Genomic DNA, 23,366 nt, shown 5'->3' with positions numbered 1-23,366 from the left:
CCGGTTATGCTAACAAGAATCCATGCACTGCTCCTAAAAATGTAAACATTGTGTGTTATAACTGCAATGGATTAGGACATAGAAGTTATGAATGCAGGAAGAAGAATATGCTTTCCTATGGCAACTGGAGGATCAATCATGCTCAGTGTGAGAGCAGTTACAGGGGATATGAGCAACATAGACCTGCTTGGAACAAGAGGAGAAATGTTCTTGCACAATCAAGGAATTCAAGGAAACCGGTAACAGCCAAAATGGCATGATCAGAAAGGGAAGAGCAAACCGGTATGTTAGAAGGTTCCCCAATCATGAGATTGGCATGGATGTTGTATGCTACTATAGCACTGTCTGCAGAGAGAGGACCAATGAGGAGAAGAAGGTTAACACTGCTCCCAAGACTGCAGATGTGGAAAGGAAAGAAATCAAGCAAACATGGAGGAAGAAGCCGAAAGATAAGAGCATGGATCGGCAGCATGCATTCAATGCACAAGTGATATCTCCTATGGCTTAAAGGAGATGCAGGACTCAGGGGGAGTTACATATTGACCAGATCATTCACCCCTTAGTTGAATGTGGACAAGGAGATGAACAAGCCGCTGCCGGTAAGAGGAAGAAAATGTGATGGCAGTGTGTGTGTAGTTACCACCTTGACTACACATGGAAGATGGTTTCCTGCTGCAGGTGAAATGAATTGTAGCAGAGGTAATTGGAACCGGGAGATAAAGGTAAAGAGGAAAGTGTCCCGGTAGAGATAAGAGACCAGTATGTGCAGCATGTTACTGGCACAGATGTTGATCAGTGTTGCAGGTTATGTAAGTCAATGTGTTGAGGGATCATTGCAGTAACTCCGGTAGTCTAGATGGATGAGGTTATGTCTCAAGTGATATTGAAAAGGCCCTGAATGACATATGTTGGTTCGGTACCTGATCTTATGTGCATACATCTTTATGGGTCAATCGGTTGGATATGTGACCTGTAGTTGGCATTGTGGTCATGATGATGGATGTCACAGGTATTGATGTGAGTCTGGGTTTAGGACATGATCGAATAAGATAAAGATCAGAGGTTTGTGTTTCAGGGGGAGTTCAGGGTCATATCTTCTGACAGATATCAGATATACTGAACACAGAAGCAGTTCAAGCAAATGCTTGATATTACTGGTAAGGAAATTGCTCATTTGACTATGGGTCACCAGTTGAAAGTAAGAGAAATCTGGCAAACTGGTAGGACCATATGCACAAGAAAAGAAATTCATTCCTCAACTGGTTCTGAGTGAAAGGAGAGAGACCGGTGTATGCTGTTAAGGGTTGTTTGGTACCTAAGCTTTCCATCTCAAGTGTTGATGATTGAGATGATGTTGTGCATAATCTTCATAGGGGGAGATGCACCCAGTAAAAAGGGGGGGGAAGATTCCTGACAGTGCCCTTTGCCATTGTTGTCAAAGGGGGAGAAATTTACTGTAGTATACTGGATACTACATGTGTTGACATCAAGGCCAAAGGGGGAGATTGTTGGCATTGTGTTGTCATTGATGTCAATCGGTATAGGATATTACTGTTATCACTGACATTGATGTCAACTAGTGAACAAGAGGTTGTTGGCATTAAAAGTTTGATTCAACCGGAATAGAAGATGGAACGGTATGGGAGAAGAGTTGATGTGTTGTCATTGGTGACCATCTTCATGCAGAAGGAAGAACTGGTGTGTACCTGTATGCTAGAGGTGCAGTAAAGTGACCAATCTGTAAAAGGGTTGTTGATATGGTGTTGCATACAACCGGAATGAAGAGACTTCATGATAGGCATTGATTGTGTTGAAGTGGTGGAATGCTATTTGGATCACATCAACACCAGAGGTGAAGTTTGTGCAGGCCACCCGATTGCTTGTGTAAGGATAACTAGTAGGACTCCCACCGGATGAACAAGCTATCACAGATTAGGTGATAGGTTGACAAAGTATGTTGTCTCTATGTGCAGGATGACATATGGAAAACCACTGGGACATATGTCATGTTGATGATGTATCCTCCCCTCGGTAAAGTCACACTTGTACCGATAGAGTGATTCCTTGAGATTGGCAGGTGATTGAATGCAGAGACTGGATGAACGAGTGGAAGATAAGGAAGCCCCCGGAGCATGAGATCAGAAATGCACATTGGATAAGCAAGTGAAAACAAGGTGTGCTACCAGGACAGTGAAGGAAGAATGAGGAGTTGAAATGGTGTGTTTGTCATCTTGACAAACCAGTTGAGAGGAGAATCGGTTTGATGAAGAAGGACGCTAGTGAGTCTGCAGGAATATACATGGTGATATCGGGATGCTGAAGGAAGGTTGATGCAGAACAGTTGGAGTGTGATGACTTGGTGTCATCAATGTGTCTCACTGGCAAAAAGGAAAGTATGTTGTCCATCAACAGACACATCTACTTGAATCTGCATTGGTGATAGTTGACATGTTATGTCAACCGGTGAAACATCAGAGAAGAGACAAGGAAGATAAGGTTCTCACCTGATAAAGAGGAGTGCAGCAAACTGAAGGATAAGGAGAGTTGTTAGAGTTGCCATGGTGTCGGTAAGTGAACATATTCACACCGGCAGAGCAGTGAAGTACAGACATAAGGGTTACACCGGCAGGATAGAAAAGGAGATGGCAGGAAGGATAACTGACAAGGTGATTTGTGCCGGTAGGGTCAATGGACCGGTATGTGTGTACTAGTTATGTGGGTGGTCGGTGATTGAGCTGAATTGACAGAGCAGTATGCCAAGGTGGATACCAACAATAATGCCACGTGGAAGTGAAGTGGCGAACTTGCACAGGTCGGTGTAGAGTGACGATGAAGTAGTTGGCAGTTGGTCCAGCATTTATGGTGACTGCGAAGCTCGAGGGAAGTTTGCAGACGGGTTGCGGCTGGAGGCAGGATGAAATCTGACCATATCCATGGCATGCACTGATCGATGCAGATTGTCTGGATGAAGATCGAAGTTGTTGAAGCAATCCATCAAGCCATTAATGGTGATTGACCAAGGGGTGTGTCGACAGATTGATTGCAGGTTGCTGAAATAGAAAGGCGTGTTCTGGGTGGCACGGAAATGGCGGATATGTGCAGGCAGCCATCTCTGAGTTGTGATCCGATCAGATTTGATTGGATTCGGTGTGCCTCGTGTTCTGTGGAGAAAACCCTAATCGCTTGTGATTTGAATTGGCTTTGGGCGGGAAGACTGGGATATAAATATGCAAGCTAAAGAGATTGTTTAGTGCTGCTGAACATAAGATGATAGAGCTGCTACATGTGAAAGCATATCAGTCAAGTGCTCATCAAGGAGATAGAGAAGAGACTGAGCGTGAGGGAGAACGAGGTTGAAGTGTTCAATCCGTAGAAGTGCAGAACTAGTAGTGTTCATACCGGCAGAGTAGAAGAAAAGGTAACTGCAGAGAAGACAAGCATAGAACCTGCTGAGTGTAGTACTAGTGGAGAGCAATAGAGCAGCTGATAGAAGTGAGTACCGATAGAGAGAAAGGTGAACCGGCAAAGCAGCAGCAACAACAAAGAGAGGAGTGTATTGGTTGAGCAGAGAAGGTGTCTCACCGACAAAGTGAGGTATATGAAATGGTTACAATACTCACTTGTAACAATATAACTAATTTTGTATTTGATGCTATCATGGTGTTCACTGAGTTGTAGCTCGGTGCAGGGGTTGTATCTCCTTTGGGTTGGTGCCCATAAACTAGCAGGGGTTGTAGCTCCTTTGGGTTGTAGCCCATAAATCAGGTAGGGGTTGGTGCTCCTTGGGTTGGTGCCCTAAATCAGGGGTTGTAGCTCCTTGGGTTGGTGCCCTAAACTTTGTAACTGATTTGATTGTGAGGCTGGATTGGAGCAGTAGACTCCAACAACATTGCTCACTGAGGTTTTTCCTATCTTGGGTTTTCCTCGTACACGATATTGTTATGTGATGTCACTTTTATGTGTGATTGCACTTGTGATTAGTCTCCCCACTAACTGGTATGTCTGCATTGTGTTAGATTCCATAACCGGTATACACACATAAGTTAGTTAAAGAGAAAAAGTTGAGAACCATTGATTCACCCCCGTCTCAGTGGTACATTGTGTCTAACAGGCTTCAGTAGAGCAGGGATTCTATTCCATGTCTTTTGGAATTTGAAATTGAAATCTCCCATGAACTCATGAGGTGCCCTCTTAATTGTAGTCAACTGCTTCACAAGTGATAGGTGATCACTTTTGTCTTCAAAATGGTTGCACAATTTCTCCCTTAATTCATCCCAATTGTGAATGGAGCTAGACGTCAACCCTCTATACCACTACAAAGCTTTTTCTTTCAAAGATGTGGCGAAGAGTCTAACAACAACATCATCCTGAGTGACATTATGGACAGAGCAGATGTTCGCAATGTCTTGAATATGCTCAATGGGGGTAGTAGCTGTTTGACCAGTGAAGTATGGTATACCCTTTAATGCAGCCACTGGTATATCATTCCATTGGGTCAAAATAAGAGGACTGCCCCCATTGAAGGTAACAAAAACCTGAGTTTTGGCCATGTGAAACAATGGTCTATTGATATGAGTGGTGGGAGCCCTAGACAATAATGGTCTTGTAAATGGAGGGGTAGAACGAGACCTGGGAGATGGAGTGTTTACGACCTTGACACCCCTAACTGGTGACAATGAAGGTCTACCTCTCCGCCTTCTAGAACCTGAAGATGAGAGTTCTACAAATTGGAAGCTACCTCTAGAAGACGCCCTTGTATGAATTCTGGGCATGAAATCAGCAACAAGTCATGAACAAGAGACTTGACTTGTGAGCAGAGTCTCCAAGTGCTTGAAAGATGATTGCCTCTAAAGGATGAGACGCTAAGAACAACACTGAATCCTTAGCATGTAAATCGAAAGCTTGTCCCACCGGGTGTGCCAAAAACTGTTATCACAAAAGCTTGCACCCTTGCGAAGCTATCAACTCAACAACCTTGTGAAACATGGAAACAACCCCGTAGTGTGGGACCTTGCGCAAGGGGGTTGAATCTCCGGAGAAGGCCGACTTCCTTCTCAATTCAAGTGTAGGTGTTGAACCAACTCAACACTTCAAATCTTACTTCTAAACCTATCCTAACAACTTGCAGAGGAAAGGGGAAGAGAGAAATGCTAAAAATGAAAGGAGGTGATGCACCAAGATAAGAGATGTTTCTCTCCCCACCCGAAATGGCACAAATAATCAACTGAAATACCCAGGAGATGCACAAACTTCAGTTGCATGAATGACCTTAACGCACGTATGGAGGTTAGGACTTGTTGAATGTCAAGAGGGAAGAAGGTTTCCCACAAGTCACACCCTGAAACAGGTTAACACAACACATATGTGAAAGAAAGCCACAAACATACACTTACAATGAAGGTAAGAACACATACACAACATACATAAGTTGAAGTAAGGCAAGAATGATGATTTCAATTCATTATAAGGCCAATGGCCAAACTTACAGTTGCAGAAATGCAAGATAAATACAAGTCTTTAAGAGAAGTGAAAGAGCATAGAATAGCTCAAGCCAACAAAGAGAGAACCCTTTACAATGAGGCATAATGGCCTTATATAGAAAATTGGTCGCATAGGAGATACCATTGGTCAAGGGAGAGAAGCCTTGACCCTTGTGTGTGCAAGGAAAAGTCAGTCAAGGAATGTAGGGAACTGTATGCACCTGACATTGTGTACATGCAAGCAACCTGGCCATACCCTGAAATGCAATCCCAAGAAGAAAGGTACTTCTAGAAGGTGGATTGACTGACATTCCAAAGTCAAAGCATGCAGGCATGATATAAGTAACCACAAATAAGCATGGCCCTGTACTTCTCTTGATGGAAATCCTACAAAAATCATTAAATGTGCCCCTGTATGTAATATCCCGGATAATTTTTTTTTTTAAAGTGCAATAACGATTACAAACAAACGCATAACCCGTTAAGGTTAGAAAATATAATCTCGATACTGTTGAAAGTAACCCTTCCACTTTGTGATCACCAAGAGCCCAATGTGGGAAGGTGAGAGCATACGGTGATAAGGGGTTCGTTAGCTCACTGATATGCTGGAAATTATAAAGCAAGTACAATACTGGGTGACAAGCCAGCCCCTTCCACTTTTCAATGGGAGGAAGATCAAGAACTTGGCGGTAAACGAGCCAAGGGAACAAAAGCATAACCAGAACCAAATCACTCTACCGCTTATGCAGCGGGAGGACTTATGCATAAAAACTATCACTCAACCGCATATTTCAGCAGGAGGACAATACCACTCCACTTATTCAGTGGGAGGACAGAAGTACAAAGAAATTACAAAAACTAAGGCGGCCTAGCTAGCCTCTTCCTTTTATGCAGTGGGGATTACAGTGAGCACTTCAAGTCAATAAGAGGTTAGTACTACTAACCAATGATACAAGATGATTACAATGAAGTACTACAACATTCAATCATAGACTAAACTGATTTCAGGCTAAAACATAAAAATAACAATTCTAATATAAATACCAGCATCTCCAGAAATGGGCCAGCAACATAGAAATGCACGTAACTCTTCTAAATCAGCTCCAAAATGCTTACGAACTTAGGCGAACAATTGCTATGACCAAGGCGAACCAACCAGAAGCTCAAACCAACACCAAAATCACCACACAAATGACACGCAAACCAAGGCACTCCAGGAAGGGTACGACTAGCTGAGAATTTCGATTTGCTCTTAAAAAATACAATCAACACCAAATCCAACGCCCGTCCGTAGGAATGAATATCTCTCTAGTACGCTTTCGACAAGCCTCTACCCAAAAGAAACAGACACTCAGGCAGAAAGTTATGAACAAAAATCCGTTTCAGCCACTCCAAACCAGCAACATAGAAAACTCACCAAAACTCTAAAACTGAAAATCCTCACACCAAAATCCATTCTCAATCACACCCACCAGCTAGGTACTATATTGCAAGCATGAAACTGTGCTAGCTAGGAAGCCTCAACTCCGAAGCTCAGTTTTGCTCTCCATTTCGGCAGCATAACAATGCAAATTCTTTAGATGATCCAAATGAGAGCGCAAGGCTCTTATTTATAACTTTTTTTCTCCCTAAATTCAAATGCAAATGTGCCCAAATACATCCAAATTACATGCCACTTCATTACTTCCCCCAAGGGCGCCCAAATACATTTGAAAAATATAAAATGTCCCTCAAGGATGGCATCCCCTTCCCTTAGGCAAGTTCAAACTTTGCCTAGGATAACAAATTGCAAACAAGATATTGAGTGATGCTCATGAAATAATTCGATTTCCCTTATGTCATTGGCTTAGGAAAAATTGATAAAATCACTTGAATAAAATAAACTTCTATTCTCCAAAGTCGTCCAAAATAATATAATTAAATATTAACGTTAGAATGCAGTTTTAATATTTAATAAATCATCCCGCAAGCCAAATATTGCTCAAAACCCAAATGAATTGAGGACTAAAGTGCCGAACCATCCACTGGATTGAACTGAATCCCTAAACTTCCCTGCTATAAATAGAACCACCTGAACTGATTCTTACTAAAAATAGTAAGTCAAGCAATACAGCTCCGAAAAACATAATCTTCGCTTCAATGACAGAACATGGAAAACTCAGTAAGATAGCACTATACAAACAGTCAACCCCTAACTTACTAAAAATAGTAAGCTCATGTTGCACCAAACTCACTAAAAATAGTAAGTTCATGTTGCACCAAAGTTTGAAACCCTAATTCTTCATTCCACATAGCCTACGGGTTCCTGAGATAGGCCAATGGACCACTGAAAACACATCATTGAGAAGGGGACATTACATTGTAGCTCCACAAAAGGTGTACAAGTCGCAAGAGTTGTTGGAGCATTAAGAGCCTTGAGTGTTGATCATGCCATCTAGAAGTGTTGCAAGTCGGAAGGAAGTTGGGAAGACTTCAGAAACACAAGTTACCGAAGTTGGGAAGACTTAGGCTTGGGATTTCAGGATTTTGGGGTTCTGGGGTTGAGGACTTAGGAACTTGGGAACCTGGGGGTTCTGGAGTTCTGGGGTTGAGGATTTAGGAACTTGGGAACTTGGGGGTTCCGAAGTTCCGGGGTTGAAGAAGAGAAGACTTAGGAACTTGGGAACCTAGGAATTTTGGGGTTGAGGACTTAGGAACTTGGGAACCTGGGGGTTCCGGAGTTTTGGGGTTTAGGAAGAGAAGACTTAGGATCTTGGAAACTTGGGGGTTCCAGGGTTGAGGACTGAGGAACTTGGGAACTTGGGGGTTCTGGAGTTTTGGGGTTGAGGAAGAGAAGACTTAGGAACTTGGGAACCTGGGGGTTTCGAGGTTGAGGACTTAGGAACTTGGGAACTTGGGAGTTCCAGGGTTCCGGCAAGACAACACTTCATACTTCATGATTCCATTGTTTTCACTTTGATCAACTTAGGCAGCTCTAGTCCATAGAACATATCTCTGATCGGTTCTCACTGATGGACCAAGGTTGTCATAAAATGACAATAGTATCCATGTTTATTCAGAACGAAGTGCTGCCGAAATTCCGATTGATTGCTTTGAGGAATTTATACCTCCTAGCTGGTTCTTGGCTTCTTGCTTGAAAGATAGCAACTAGGTGAGATTGTGAGACTGCTCTTTACACTGAAGAACAAATGGAGTTCATTGATGAAGTAACTTTTGATGTTTTTCTGATGTGTTTTGGGGTGTCTGTGAGTTTTCAGGTTGCAGGTCGGTTGTAGAGCTGAAGTGTTTTTTTCATCATAAGTCCAAGGGTGAATTTTTGTGGCTTCTGGGTATTCTTGCTATATTTTCCTAAGGCCTAGGCGATCCTTCATGTCAGTTTTCAGAGTCTAATTTGGAGTTGTGAATTAATTATAGAAAATCACCCTCTTTCCAGGTCATACCATTTCTGGGGCTGTCTTGAAATGCGTGTATTAATGTTTTGAGCAAGTTTGCAGTTGGTTGTTGGTCTTGGCTAAGACACTTCCTTCCTAGAATTCATTTGTATCCAATTTCGAGTCATTTTGTTGAGTTTGGGAGAAGTTGTGAGCATTTTAGTGTGATTTGGTGTTGTTGGTTTGTGTTTTTCAGTTTGCTAGAAAAGTATATCTGATTTAGAATTTTGTAATGTGGGGGTTGTTTTTGGGTAGTTAGTCTCTTGTAGCTTTGAAGTGAATTGAACATCATTTGCAGCTTTGGACAACAGTATCTCTTGATCTGAAAATCCATGTTATGTGTTGTAAAGCTGATCAGTAGTACTAGCAGCTATCTTATTTCTGGATTGTTTCACAATACCCACTGAATAAGTGGAAGAGGCTGTCTTGGTTGCCTATCTTATTTCATTGTACTCCTGTCCTCCCGCTGAATAAGCGGTTGAGTGGATAGTTATTGTTATTTCCAGTCCTCCCGCTGAATAAGTGGTTCAGTGATTGTGTGTTTACTTCAATCATTTTGGATTTGTAATTGGCTGGTTACACCGCCAAGTAGTTGTTAAATTCCAATTTTCTCTATCTCGTTGAAAAGTGGAAGTGGTTGGTCCAACCGCCAATTTGTATTGCTCTCTACATTTTATCATGCTAACGCTAACGAGTGAATATATTATGTGTAAAAGTTAAAAAAAATTGAAGGGGACATTTCACTGAGGTGGCACCACATCGTCTTCCAACCAATCAGATTGTTCCAAGTCAACATGTCCAAGTTCAATGAACCTGACTTATTCACGAAAGCTTCTAGAAGGCACACTCCACAATGCAACAACCTTCTATTTTATTATTGATTTATATTTAGCAAGAAGGACAAGTGTCCCCAAATGTAATTCTCTCATTGGTCGAGAGGTAGTTAGTTGTAACAAACCCTAATTAGGGTTTTATTTTGTAATCTCGATCGTTGATTCGAAATCAATCCTGGCCATTGAATTGTAATTGAAGAGCCTATAAATTGAGCTCACCCCTCATTTGTAAAACATGGGAGCATGTTGCAAAACATGTTGAGATAAGCAAATTGTTGTTTATGACTGCCAAAGTAATAAGTAATGCATTGTTTGAATTGATGGTGATTACTTCTCTTATTTTGGAGTTTGCATGATTCTTATCCCTCATCATAGTTTAGATTTTATTTCATGTATGTTAGACGAATGCAAGATTTGATAAGTATTGATTTATGGTGAATCTTCCGCTCATACTTTTGATGAACAGATGATTTTTGTTCATTGTGTGATGTTAGTCCGAGCTTACTTTGTGGATGCTTAACTTCTGTCTGGATAAATATTGTTCAATTTGATGGTAGTTATTTCATGACCTGAAAATCATAGGAACATCCCCTTGAAGATTGCACCCACTTTGCATACTTGTCCTAGTGTGGCGAAGAAAAACGTGGTTATTGGTTTCACCTAGTCAATACCCTCTCTTGAATCCTTAGGGATAGATTAGAACTTCTAAACCCTTATCTCCTTTTCAGTTTTCTTGAAGTCCATGATCCAAGACCTAAATGATAGAGTTTCATTGTCTAGACCTTCATTGTGAAATGAACGAGCCAAGTGTAAGTCCTTTTGTGTACTACCAGCATATCACAATGCCCATTAAGCTTATCCACATGTCAAGCCCTGACAAAAGAAACCTTGGAATCGCCATACGATCTTCTCGCAATCTTAGCATATGCAGTGATTTTGTTCAAGAGAGGATAGAGTTTCTTTGGACATTTTATTCTGTGTTCGGTGGGTAATAAAACACGCACCAACATGTGGTACCTTCATCCAGAGTGGTGGATGTTAGGGCAATTTATATCTTTGTTTTGGTGGAATCTTTGAGAATAAAGTTTATCATTTAATCTTTCTTTTAATCAATAATTAAATTTTTTATTATGGTTTAAAAATTTAAATAATTTAAGGACTATTATTAAACTATGAAGGTTTTATTTTTATGACTATCACTAAATTGATGTAAGGATTATTTAGTTATTGAAGAAAAGTCTTTTAGGCTTTACCATTCAAATATAGACAAATAAAGGTGAAGTATTCTCTCTCTCTCTCTCTCTATATATATGTGTGTGTGTGTGTGTGTGCATATGCATATGTATATGTGTTGATGTGTTTTTTATGCACATGCGAACACAGAATAAAATACCTAGGGTACCTTATCCTCTCTTGAGTAAAGTTTCCCGACTGCTGAAGATATCGCCGAAGGATCAGTCGAGGCAACTCCAAGGTTCTGTTATGTAGGATCTCTACTTGTGGATAAGATCTTCGTGGTATGAGTGATTTTGCTGGAATCACAAGGGGACTTACACTCGATGACTTGAACATCTGATTTGCTGGAATCACAAGTCCTATTTACTAACTGGAAGACAAACAAATGGCAAAAGATGCAGGGTTCAGGAAGTCTGCTCTACTACCTAGAATGCGAGAAGATGGATGAATGACTAGGTGGAGTCCTACTGGGCTGAGTCTCACCATCAGGCTTGAACAATCCGACATCAACTCAGTGCGATCTTCTAAGGGATGCTTCCAATACGTTCAAATCGTACACCATCAGACACTGATCACCATTCAAGATAATGCATGAACAATAGACGTGTAACGACTTAAGATTAAGCTCATTTATGCCAGTTGACCACGCAAGGCGCACTTACAATCAGTAAGAGGCTAGTGGTATGGACTAGACGGATTCCACACAGGTGCATTCAACAACTTCTTTCATTCAATTTAATTATCTATCATCTAAAATGAAGATTCAACAAGAGACCATGCATATTGCAACGAAACAACACACTTCACCATAACTTCAATGAAAATGGAGTTTGTTTACAATCACTGGCAACAATTTCTTGCCTTGCCCTCCTAATTTACTCTAATTGCTATTCTATCAGCTGACTATTCACTATTTCTAACTATTCACCGGCTATTAACTATTGACTAACTATTAGCCTTTACAAATGAGGAGCCAGGGCTTATATAGTGCCCACAATACAATTCAATGGCTCATATCAATTTGAGATGAATGGCCGAGATTTTACAATAAAAACCCTAATTAGGGTTTGTTACAACAAACTCAATTCTGACCAATGAAATAATTGCATTATTTAGACACGTCTTCTTTGGAATATTCGACCAATGGATAACCGGGGTAGGTACATCGAAGTTTGTGCCATCCCCAATGAGTCAGGTACATTGAATCTGGACACGCTGAGGTGGATCAATTCGATTGGAGGAGTGATGATTGGGATGCCACCTTGTCTGACACTTGTAACTTGGTAGATGCTCAATTTGATGACGCTGAGAAGATAATTTTAATTAACTCTTCTTGAAACTATTTGCTTCTCCAACGGACCCTTGCTTTAACCTCCTTTGTCTTTGATGTGCAGGATGGATGGTGTACCTTTCCTTCAAATGCTGGACTGGAAGAGGTCGTCCTTGATGATGCTGGGCTGGAAGTGGTTGTCCTCGATGATGCTGGACTGGAAGTGGTCGTCCTTGCCCTGGCCTGGTCTTGTGGAGGTCGTCCTTGATCTGGCCTGGTCTTCTTTCATCTGCAAGACAAACCATAAGATGATTAAGGACACATAATATATTTATTCTAACATAGCATTTTATACCTTAAATCATCAACAAGAAGACATCAAAATGAAGTTTGTTCAAGATTCTTTCTAGGGACAGGGCCTATAAGAATTTCGCCCTGGACCCTCTAGAAGGGTCAGGAGCGAATTTTGCATTCCTGGCTCATTTAGACCTCACCTTCTGACCGTACTTGCTTAGATGAATGCCTAAGGATCCCTATATTCTCAACCAATACCAAGTTTGATGTAAATTTGGGGCAAAATAGAGGTTTTAAGAATTTCGCTCTGGACCCTTTGGAAGGGTTAGGAGCGAAATGTGTATTTTAGGACAAAATCCATTATGTCTCTACTCCAAAATTCCTTCCAAGGAAAGCATACACTAGTCTTCTCCTCACCAAAGGCTAGGAATCCACAACTTGACCTTCCTCATGGGCAAACTAGGTGATCCTGGGAATTTCGCTCTGGACCCTTTGGAAGGGTCAGGAGCGAAATCCACTCTTTAGCTCAAAATCCTTACCTCTTGGACTCAAAACCTATTGAAACACATGCCTATGGCCATCTCTAGGTCCAATTCGCCTTGATCATCGTCTTGGCTTAGCTCAAACTTGAAGGAAAAAGGACATTTTGTGAATTTCGCCCTGGACCCTTTGGAAGGGTCAGGAGTGATTTTCATCATTTGGCTCAATTCCTTCAAACTTGATAATTATTGGCAATTTGAAGTCATTCCTAAGGCCTCCTTTGATCTTGATCCACACTAGATTTGGCATAAAATTGAGGGAAAAGATAGGTTTTGCACAATTTTGCCCTGGACCCTTTGGAAGGGTTAGGAGCGAATTCCTTCCTCTAGCCCAAAATCATCATTTTTTGAGACAACAATCAATTCAAGGGCAATCTCAAGGGCATCCCTCACCTTAGTCTAGGCATGGCTTCGCACAAATTCTGGAGAAAATGATGGGTTTTAGGATTTTCGCTTTGGACCCTTTGGAAGGGTCAGGAGCAAAAATCTTGTTTTAGGCTCATTCCTCCATCATTTCAACTTGAATCCACCTTAAAAGGCAAAAAATCACTTCTCCTCACTCGTCCAAGCTACAAAAACCCAAGTTTGACTTGACTTTGCTAGGAAAATAAGGGATTTTAGGAATTTCGCTCTGGACCCTTTGGAAGGGTCAGGAGCGAATTTCCTATTTTGAGCTTGTTTTGATTACTCCATTACCTCAATCCAATATTCAAAGGAAAGAACACATCAAAGTCCTCCTAACCATGCCATAAAACTCAAGAATTTGACCATCTCCAAGAAGAAAATATGAGTTTCCAAGAATTTCGCTCTGGACCCTTTGGAAGGGTCAGGAGTGAAATTCACCCTCTTGGCTAAAATCCTTCATTTTTCAATGCTTTCAAACATTTCCAAAGGCCAAACATGTCCACTCTTCCTTTCAAGATACCTTGCAAGTCAAAATTTGGTCAAACAAGGAAGGGAATGAGGTCTAAGAAGATTTTCGCTTTGGACCCTTTGGAAGGGTCAGGAGCGAAAATCATGATTTGGGCTTGTTTGTTCAATTTTCAAACTTTCAATCTCATTTGGGAGCAAACATAGATCATTCTTCATCAAAGGAGCAAGGTTTCAAGCTAAAACAAGGGAGCAAATGAAGTATATAATGAATTTCGCTCTGGACCCTTTGGAAGGGTCAGGAGCAAAATTCATCTCCTAGGCAAAAACTTGATTTTCTAAAGCATCCCACTCCCTCTAAGGGCAAGAACATACTAAATCCTCCTTCATCATGCCAACGCCTAGCCAAAACAAGGAAGAAAACAAGAGATATAAGGATTTTCGCTCTGGACCCTTTGGATGGGTCAGGAGCGAAAATCATGTTTTGACCTTGATTCTTGATTTTTCAAATTCTAATCTTCCTTGGGAGGCAAACATAGACTACTTTCCTTTCATTTCCACCTTGGTCCTGACTTTGGCTAAAAGAAAAATGAGTGTTTTCAAGAATTTCGCTCTGGACCCTTTGGAAGGGTCAGGAGCGAAATTCCTAATCTTGGCCAAAATCCTTCACATTTTCACATCCCATCACCTCAAAACTAGAATGTTGGTCTAAACAAGGGAGAAAATGATGTTTTCAAGAATTTCGCTCTGGACCCTTTGGAAGGGTCAGGAGCGAAATTCCTACTTTAGGCTAATTTCCATCATTTTGTCACCTCAAATCTCCTCTCAAAGACAAATGTGCATCAAAACCTTCCCATCACGCCCTAGAAGTCAGCAAACTTGGTCATGTCAAAGAGCACAGTGGAGAAAAATGAATTTCGCTTTGGACCCTTTGGAAGGGTTAGGAGCAAAATTTGACATTTTGGTCTCTTCGTTAGGATCATTTTATGGAATATAACATTTGAGTATAAGTGACATTTCCTTATATCTTTCTTCTTTCTTATATTTTAAGTTATATTCCATATATATTGTTAGGATGTTTGAGAGTGGTTTCGGACCTCCAGGAGTTATATTGCAAAATCTAGTTTTTGGAGGATTCTTTAGTTTTCCAGACAGTCAAATTTCAGGATCAGGACATTCCAGACTTAGCCAAATTTCAGGATCAGGACATTCCAGACTTAGCCAAATTTCAGGGCATTTGAAGATCAGGATGACATTCCAGACTTCATCACTCACCAACTTGACCTAGCTTGGACCTTCAAGAATGATACTCACTCACCAAGCAAGACACAATTAGCAACAAGATCAAAACCAGGCCCTAAGGAAGACTTTCAAAGAAACCCTAATTCTGGGGCCCCAAAGACTCAACCTAGCTCAAGCAGAGCCTGCTATCCAGGTGATCCCCCTGGCGACACTTGAAAAGAAAAGGCTAACAAACAAATTCTAAAACCTAGAAAGCAAAACCCCACAAAGCGAAAAAAGTAGGGGTCCCCATTTGCAATGGGACGATGTGTGAATACGTCACAACAATATGTATATGATTTTTATATGTTTTTGCATGAATAAACCCAAAACAAACCTAAAACCCAAATTTCTTTTCCCAATTATGTGAATGAAATCTGTGAGCCTGAACTCAACCCAAAAATTTAGAAAAAAAACTATTGCCATTTTGAAAAATCTGGTGGTTTTTTCGGTAAACTACATGTTAACACATTATCCAAAATTTCCTAGGCTCTTGATAGTTTTACCCATTTTTGATTGGCGTTGACCAATTTATTGAATAACCTAGGCGTAATGGTTCTAATTATCATGGGAAAGGTGAGGTGTTGAGTACCTGTGGATAGTGGCAGCTTTGTCTTGAGTTTTGCTACTATGGGATCTAGATACTCAAGGTTTTTAGGGGTACTACTTATAGTGAGTTTTGTGCTGATTCTAGCCCATGGACTTCCCCCAATTAAGTGGTTGGGAGTCATAGCTGATATTGGAAAGGGTATTAACTTGTTGCAAGTACTTATATGCATTGTCTCACGAATTGCCAAGACCAGTTGCTGCAGTGCAAAACTTGGATTCGAACTATGCATGGAGCCCAAGAAAGAGCTTTGCTACCACTCGCAAAGAACCTACAATGATAGATGGACATCTTTCAGAAAATATCAAGCGATAGCAAATTCATTGATAGCATATAATGAGTTCATCAAGATGAATTCACAGTCCTCTGAATACAATATTCTCAAAATATCCAAGGGCTTGAGCCCAATTGGTTTGAACATTGGGTTCTTGTTGTGGAGACCCAAATTCAAATCACCAAAGGGACATCTAATGTGGAATTCTAAGTTGTAACTCGTGGTCTTGCATTGTTGGCTTCTAATGCAAACATAATATCTAATGTGGATTTCTTAGTTGTGACTAAGGTATTCCATTGTTGGCTTGTAGTATGTATATTTGAGTTAGTAGCTAATCTTATTTCTCAAATGGAGCTAAGCATTGGTCTCATTAGTGCTCATAAGGAGATAAGTATTAGTGTCATTAGGTCTCGGAAGGAGCTAAGTATTAGTCTCATTTGTAACTAGTTTCTTGCATTAGCCATATTTATAAACTTCAATATAAAAAAGAAAATAATTTCCAGACGATTCTCTCTTGCCTAGGCACCTCAATATATAGCACTCAACTACAAACAAGTACTATTTCCCCATATGTGTGGGATAAATACTTTTGTTTTAACTAGCTTGTTGGACTTATAAAACATATTCACATAATATATTATATATTAATAACTAATATATTTGTCAAAAGGGGGTTCCTAACATGGAACGAGTTGCAATTGTTAAAATGCATGAAATACAGAACAAGAACTGAAAGAACATCAGAAAAACAAAGCACATACATGAGAGAGTTGGAGATAGCCATGTGGTAACCAGAAAAGTAACACCTAGTCTCTCAAGCTGTATGCATGATCATACTTTGTTGAACTCCCTTAAGCACTGGAACTCAATGGATGGATTTACAAGATTCCCAAGGGATTCATCTAACAAGAATTCAACATAGCATTGAATGCAAAACTCCTTAATGTTATTAAAATCAGAAAGAATGGGATTGTGAATGCTTCAGCTCCTTGAATTCCTGTGAAGTTTGTTATTTTGTCCATGTATGAACACTTTCAACTATGATCAACCTTGTCCAAGAGCGCTCTGCTTTGAACAAGACAACTTTGACGCTACTGATCATGTTGATTTGTTGTTGACCATTGCCAAATGACTAATCAAAGGCTATTTCTGTTCTCTGAGTGGCTGGATCTCTCCTGAACTTTTTGCATCTGCATTGTGTTCTGCACCTTTCAGTAAACTATGTTTTTGCTGAATTTTGTTACACATTAGAGCGCTTACAAGTGTTCCAAATTACACACTTTTTCAAGATGAGTTTCGTGACTTATTCAACTAATTTTGCTAGCTTATATGATCCAGTTCAGATCAATTGTGAAGACGTGTCTTCTTTTAGGAGATTGGGCTTCTTAATGCAACTTCCTTATCATTTTTCAAGTTATGTTTTAGGTGGGATGTTATGAGTGAGGGAAACCCATCTTGTTGGGTTCCATTCAGTCATTCATAATGACATTTTATGTTATTATAACATTTGGCAATATATATTGCAATTGTATGGGTGTAACTTGCATGTGTTAATGTGCTTATAAATGCAATATTATGCAGTATCATATTTTGGTTAGATCCTTAATTGATCAGACTACACTTTTATAATTTATTGAGAGGTGTATCAATAAAGATAATGCTTACTACCTTATGAATCAATTTTGTAGCAATTCTTTCCATTTTATAGATTGATTTTTTTTCAAGTGTATCTGGAGTTCGAAATCTGAACACTTTCACATATTGTGTTCTCCCTTGTACTTCTGGAATTTCATATATTTTTTATTATGGACCTGTATTTCTAAAGCATCAAGCTATGTACAATCTAGCGTTTTTGAGTCAGTTCTATGGCTTTGATTTTATTGTCTGAATATGTGATGCAAAAGAGCTGTACCATTACTACGATATGCTTCATTAGCCAAACATCACTGACATCTTCTTCACTAACAATGTCCAGATCACATATTCTACTTTGTAATATGCCATTAAGCCTGGTTGCAACAATCCATGTTTTCAACTTTTGGGTGGCAATGAAATTGATCTTCATGTACAAACCCTGTTAACATTTCTTCATGCTCCTTTCATTACAATTTCAGTTGATGAATTAAACAATATGAAATTGTGCCAATGATTGGATTATCAAGCTTGCTTCTACAATCATACCTGCAACAAACAAACTGTTCCCTGATATTGGTATATTGAGATCATTGTACACCATGCTGTTTACTCTTTCAGTTGATGTTTGTTGGAATGCTCCCTTTCCAACTACTTGAAGGAAATTGTCACGAGTCTTATGACCATGAATGACTGTCTTCTCATTGGGTATCTTGCAATAAGAAGTGAACACTTCCCCTTCTGGTACCATGCTGTATGGCACCAGAACGTAGGGACCAATCATCAAAAAATATTTCAAATATACTCGTAGTGAAAATCTTGTCACATCAGCTTCTATCTTCTTTCATGTATCTGCACTTTCCTTTTGATCATGTCCTTGGCTGCGACATGTGTGATTTCTTTCTGGTTCAGAGATAATAGAATCTAGACACTAGTGAGCATTACCAACAAACATGCTCTAATGCACACTGTCAACTGTAAGCTTGAGTTGCTTCTTTCAGGAGAAAAGTCTTACAGTTTTAAAGTTATAACCAAAGTCATTCCTTTGTGCCTTATCTTGGAAAAAAATTGAAACAAAGTTTTCTAGTTTAATCCCTTCTGTATGCTTGACTTCATGAATACATTTTCAAATGAATCTGGGAGGCTAGTTAGGTGGGTCAGACTCGTTAAAGTGTCCAATTCTTCAACTAAAATGCAAATTGTAACTTTCTTCTTTGTAAGTGATTTCTACTGACTATACTCCAAAATAATTGATTCTAATTATGCCATTTTCAATTGGAAGAGCCTCCATATTAAATGAAGTCTGATATAAACTTCATGTCATTATACAAGTGTTCCTGCTTCTTTGAATGTTTGGGAATTTACTTACATTAATCTTGACAGGTTCAACACCACACATGCAAGCAAATTTTCGGCTTTCTTCTCCTAGTCAGTGATTTCCTGTCTCTATACTAAATTCAGATTTTACCAAATCCACAACTTCAAGATCTCTCTGGTTCTTAGCATCTGAACATAAAATATAGTTTTCCCTTTCTTTTTCATTCAGCTGATTTTCAGCCAAAGATGGTTTCTAGCCATATGCATTTCAATAAGCAAATAATGACTACTGAAATAAAATGTATTTACATCTAATAAAGATCCATTAACTCTGGAATTTGATACCAACTATTAGAAATAAACTCCAAATAGCCTTTCTAGCCCATGTGTTCATCAGATGCATAACTAAAGGAAAGGACGGGAGAAAATGTAATGTAGAGAAAGTAGGCAATAGGCATAACTGCACATTAGACTCTTCCGTATTTTTTATTAATGAATGGAAGAATCACAGTATATGAATTTATAGTAAAGACTTGTGCATGTATTGCGACCATAAACAAGGCTGACAAAGACGACCAATATTGTATCTCAACTCACATGACAGCTGAAGTTCCAGCAAAAATATTTTCAATCAGTCAATCAAATTGTTTCCAGAATCTCTGTTTCAACATACCTTCAGACTTCTGAAATGTTAAAAAGTTCAAGTTTGGTGCCTAAAAGGATAAACAAACGGATATATCGTAATCTAGTTTCCATATTAGTAGATTATAGGATTGAAGCAAATTCCAGTTACACTTTCTTGTCCCTTGAAGTCTTATAATCATTTTTCTGTATCTGCTCTAGTTTGTTCCTGTCCCCACAGAAATTCCTATATGTATTTGACTTCAAAGATTGTAATCATCAACTGCATTGAAAATGGTACACTTTTAAGCCTAATGCAACAACTAATAAATCACAGGAGGAAATATTCAAAAATTTGTTATTACAAGGGAAGGACTCCTTAATGTTCACAATATAAACATTTACGTCTATTTGACTAGGGCCATCATTATTATTTAACTAGAATTTTCAGTATACCAAGGAATTACATATTTATTTGATGTAAATGAATATACACAATTCTTAAGCACATTAGATGGTGGTTTGAAACAACTGAGCATATTATATGGTCACATGAACATCTAGTGGCACTGGCAGAGTTGGAGGATGTGGCAATGTGGGTGGGCTCTGTAGAAGTGCAACTCTAAAATTTGCGTCATTTTATCTATTAAAATTCAATATTTTCAACCCTTTCCCCGACTTGTAGGTAAAATTATGTTGCGCTTTGAGGCACTTTGAGGCATAAATGTAGGATGGTCAGTGGTTCTGTTGTTTCACTAAGGTAGGAATTTCACGAGGCTAACTTTGTCTTGTGAGCCATGATGATTGGGAAAATTATTCTTAACCTTGCATATGTATATGGCCAAATTAAGAACTTGCTCCTGAATATTGGAGTTTTGAGTTGTGATATGCACATGGTTTTTAAATATATAAATTTGGCTTCCTTCCTCAGTTTTTTGACTAGTGTATTTCCTTACTTTTAGTTATCGTGTATCAGGATCAGGACCTTGTGATTGCAAATGTTGGAGATTCACGGGCTATTTTGGGAACATTGTCAGATGATAACAAATTGATGGCCGTTCAATTGACTCGCGATTTAAAGCCAAATGTACCTCGTAAGCTTTTGCATTCTACCATTTAGCCAAGAGATATTTAAATTGTCTTGGCAGTTGGTACTAGCAATGTAGGTTCAACTTCAGATACAGTGTTCATTTTTCTGCACCCCTTGTTTGCCATTAAGGATTCATTAAATTCTACCTATCTTTGAGAAGATTTTGCTTTAAGAAACCATCAAATCCAAATGATCACCTGAGAAGCAACTTATGCAGCTGTGAATGGATGTTCATTTCTTTCAAGAATGGAACATAGTTGCTTGCTCGCTAATGCATTTGAAGATGCAGAAGTCGAGTGATTGTCTGTAAAGTTTTCTGTTTTACTATGATTGCTTTCTATTTTATAGAAACCATGCTTTTTGCATAGCTTGCTAAGATTATCTACTTCTGTTGCAGAGGAGGCAGAACGGATAAGGCTATGCAGAGGTCGAGTATTTTCTTCAGAAGATGAACCTGAGGTATATAGAGTCTGGTTACCAAATGATGACTCCCCAGGTCTTGCTATGGCTCGAGCCTTTGGAGACTTTTGCCTTAAGGACTTTGGGGTTATTGCTGTTCCAGAAATCACATACAGACATCTCACAAGTAGAGATCAGTTCGTTGTGCTTGCAACAGACGGGGTAAATTCCATACTTAGCAAGCTTCGTAGGAGAACAATTTCTTTTACTTTCTCACTTTGGATAATTTATAATTTTCTTTGATTAGACTGTGTGTGAGTTTTTCTGAAATTGGCCGAGGATGTGCTGAATGATGCAGGTTTGGGATGTTCTTACAAATGAAGAAGTTGTTCGCATAGTGTCCTCTGCACCTAGGGAAGAGGCTGCAAAAGTAGTTGTTCAGAGAGCAGTCCGTGGTTGGAAGCGTAAATACCCAACCTCCAGGATGGATGATTGTGCCACAGTATGTTTGTATGTTGATTCACAATCTGCTGTTAGGAAGGACAACCATGAGCATTTGGAAAGTATGGATGTAAATGTTAATGATACCTCTCAAAATAATGCTGTGAGCAGTAATACTGTTGGGGAAGAGAAAACTGAAAATCCATCAAAACAAGAGGGGCAAAATAACAAAGAATCCCGTCGGACCCTTGCTGAATGTATTGCTACGGACGAATGGTCTGCTCTTGATGGTATGAGTAGAGTGAACTCTCTTTTAAGATTGCCCAGATTCATTAAGGGAGATGAAAAAATATGAAGAATAACTAGCCAAAATTCTTCAGTGAATCGCGGATATCGAACTTCTTCTGCCACTGCCTAGTGCCAGATTCGTTGCAGAGAGTGTCAAGACATTCAGTGTGCAGCGGTTTTTTGTGTCAAAATATCTTGTATTTTACGAGGGATGTGGTAAGAGCACTCAAGATGCAATTGATGGTGGACTTTTGTCCAACAATTAATTTGGTTTTATTAAGTTTATTTATTTATTTTTAAATTCATAGATTTGTCTGTTTATTATTTGTTTTATTTGTTTATGAATATTTAATAATTATTTATTATTACAATTTATTTACTTACAATGGTAATATTATGGATATAATACAAATAAGACTAGTGAAAGATTGACCAAAACATTCCAATTACAATCATAATATTTATTATAATAATAATATGAAAATAAATAAAGGCCGTGGTCATATTATTCTAATGGTAAAATTTGCATATTCATGTCATTTTTCATTTAATTTTTAGTTCATTTTGAAGAAAACGTCTTGATAGGTAAATACATGTTGGTAAAGTGGGGTCCCTAGCCCTATCTTGCATGCTTGTCTATTATACACTTATATAATTACATCCCATCCTATCTATTTGTGCATGTACATATAAGTAGATTATTTTATCATATCTAAATATAATGTTTGAATGTAATTATGTTTTTTTTCTTAGATGATGATGTTGATGTTTATGTTTCAAAATAAGGAAAACAAAAAATACAAAAATAGAATTTGAAAGAGAACTTGAGAAACGAAAACTTGGACTAAACTGGAATTTGGAAAATGTCCTAGAAAACTAATATCACATGTATGTATGTGTATTTGTGTAATTATGCATGTATATGTATGTATGTACATACACATGTATGTGTACCTATGTATGTGTACATGATTGTTATTTTGGATAATTTTTATTGCCTTTATAGTTCACATACTTGACTCAAGCTCAACAAGCCAAAAATGTTATTTGAACAACTTAAAAACAACTATTTGTTTAAATGTAAATATATGTAAAATACAATTATTAATTTTTTTAAACAAATCTATTGGGAATTTCAATGTAGTACCCCTAGCAAGTTCAAGGGGCAACGCTCCTTGTGTGGGTCTAGGGGGGAACACTACTTGTGGGGTTGAGGGTATAGAGATAACACCATCAATGAATTCTAGGGGCCCTTGCCACCAAGGCTAAATGAAGGCTTTTTAAGATCACATAGAGCTTCATGGTATATGTCATTTTCATAATTTTTGTAAGCATCATTATTCTTTAATGTTCGTAAGCCTAATTGTATTTAGAATTGAAGAATAACAATGCTTATAAAAATGAATATATATACAAATTCAATTGGAGTGTGTGTACTCTTAATCCTAACTATATTTAGAATA

The 23,366-nt window shown here is 38.9% G+C and overlaps 1 protein-coding gene across 3 annotated transcripts in view; it reads left to right on the top strand.

Moving 5' to 3' along the window:
* Positions 1–22,208, top strand: part of LOC131054465 (probable protein phosphatase 2C 33) — a 62,737-nt gene extending 40,529 nt beyond the window's left edge. For all 3 annotated transcript variants that reach the window (XM_059216580.1, XM_057988996.2, XM_059216579.1), the window contains 3 exons: positions 20,662–20,779; positions 21,173–21,396; positions 21,533–22,208. In XM_059216580.1, coding sequence (XP_059072563.1) covers positions 20,662–20,779; positions 21,173–21,396; positions 21,533–21,970 — 780 coding nt within the window. In that variant the 3' untranslated portion in view covers positions 21,971–22,208. The remainder of the gene's footprint in view (positions 1–20,661; positions 20,780–21,172; positions 21,397–21,532) is intronic.
* The last annotated feature ends 1,158 nt before the right edge of the window (positions 22,209–23,366 follow it).

The sequence above is a fragment of the Cryptomeria japonica genome, chromosome 2 (genome assembly GCF_030272615.1).
Source record: "Cryptomeria japonica chromosome 2, Sugi_1.0, whole genome shotgun sequence".
NCBI lineage: Eukaryota > Viridiplantae > Streptophyta > Pinopsida > Cupressales > Cupressaceae > Cryptomeria > Cryptomeria japonica.
Note: the sequence above shows the minus strand (reverse complement) of the source record. Positions and strands in the feature narration are given on the sequence as shown.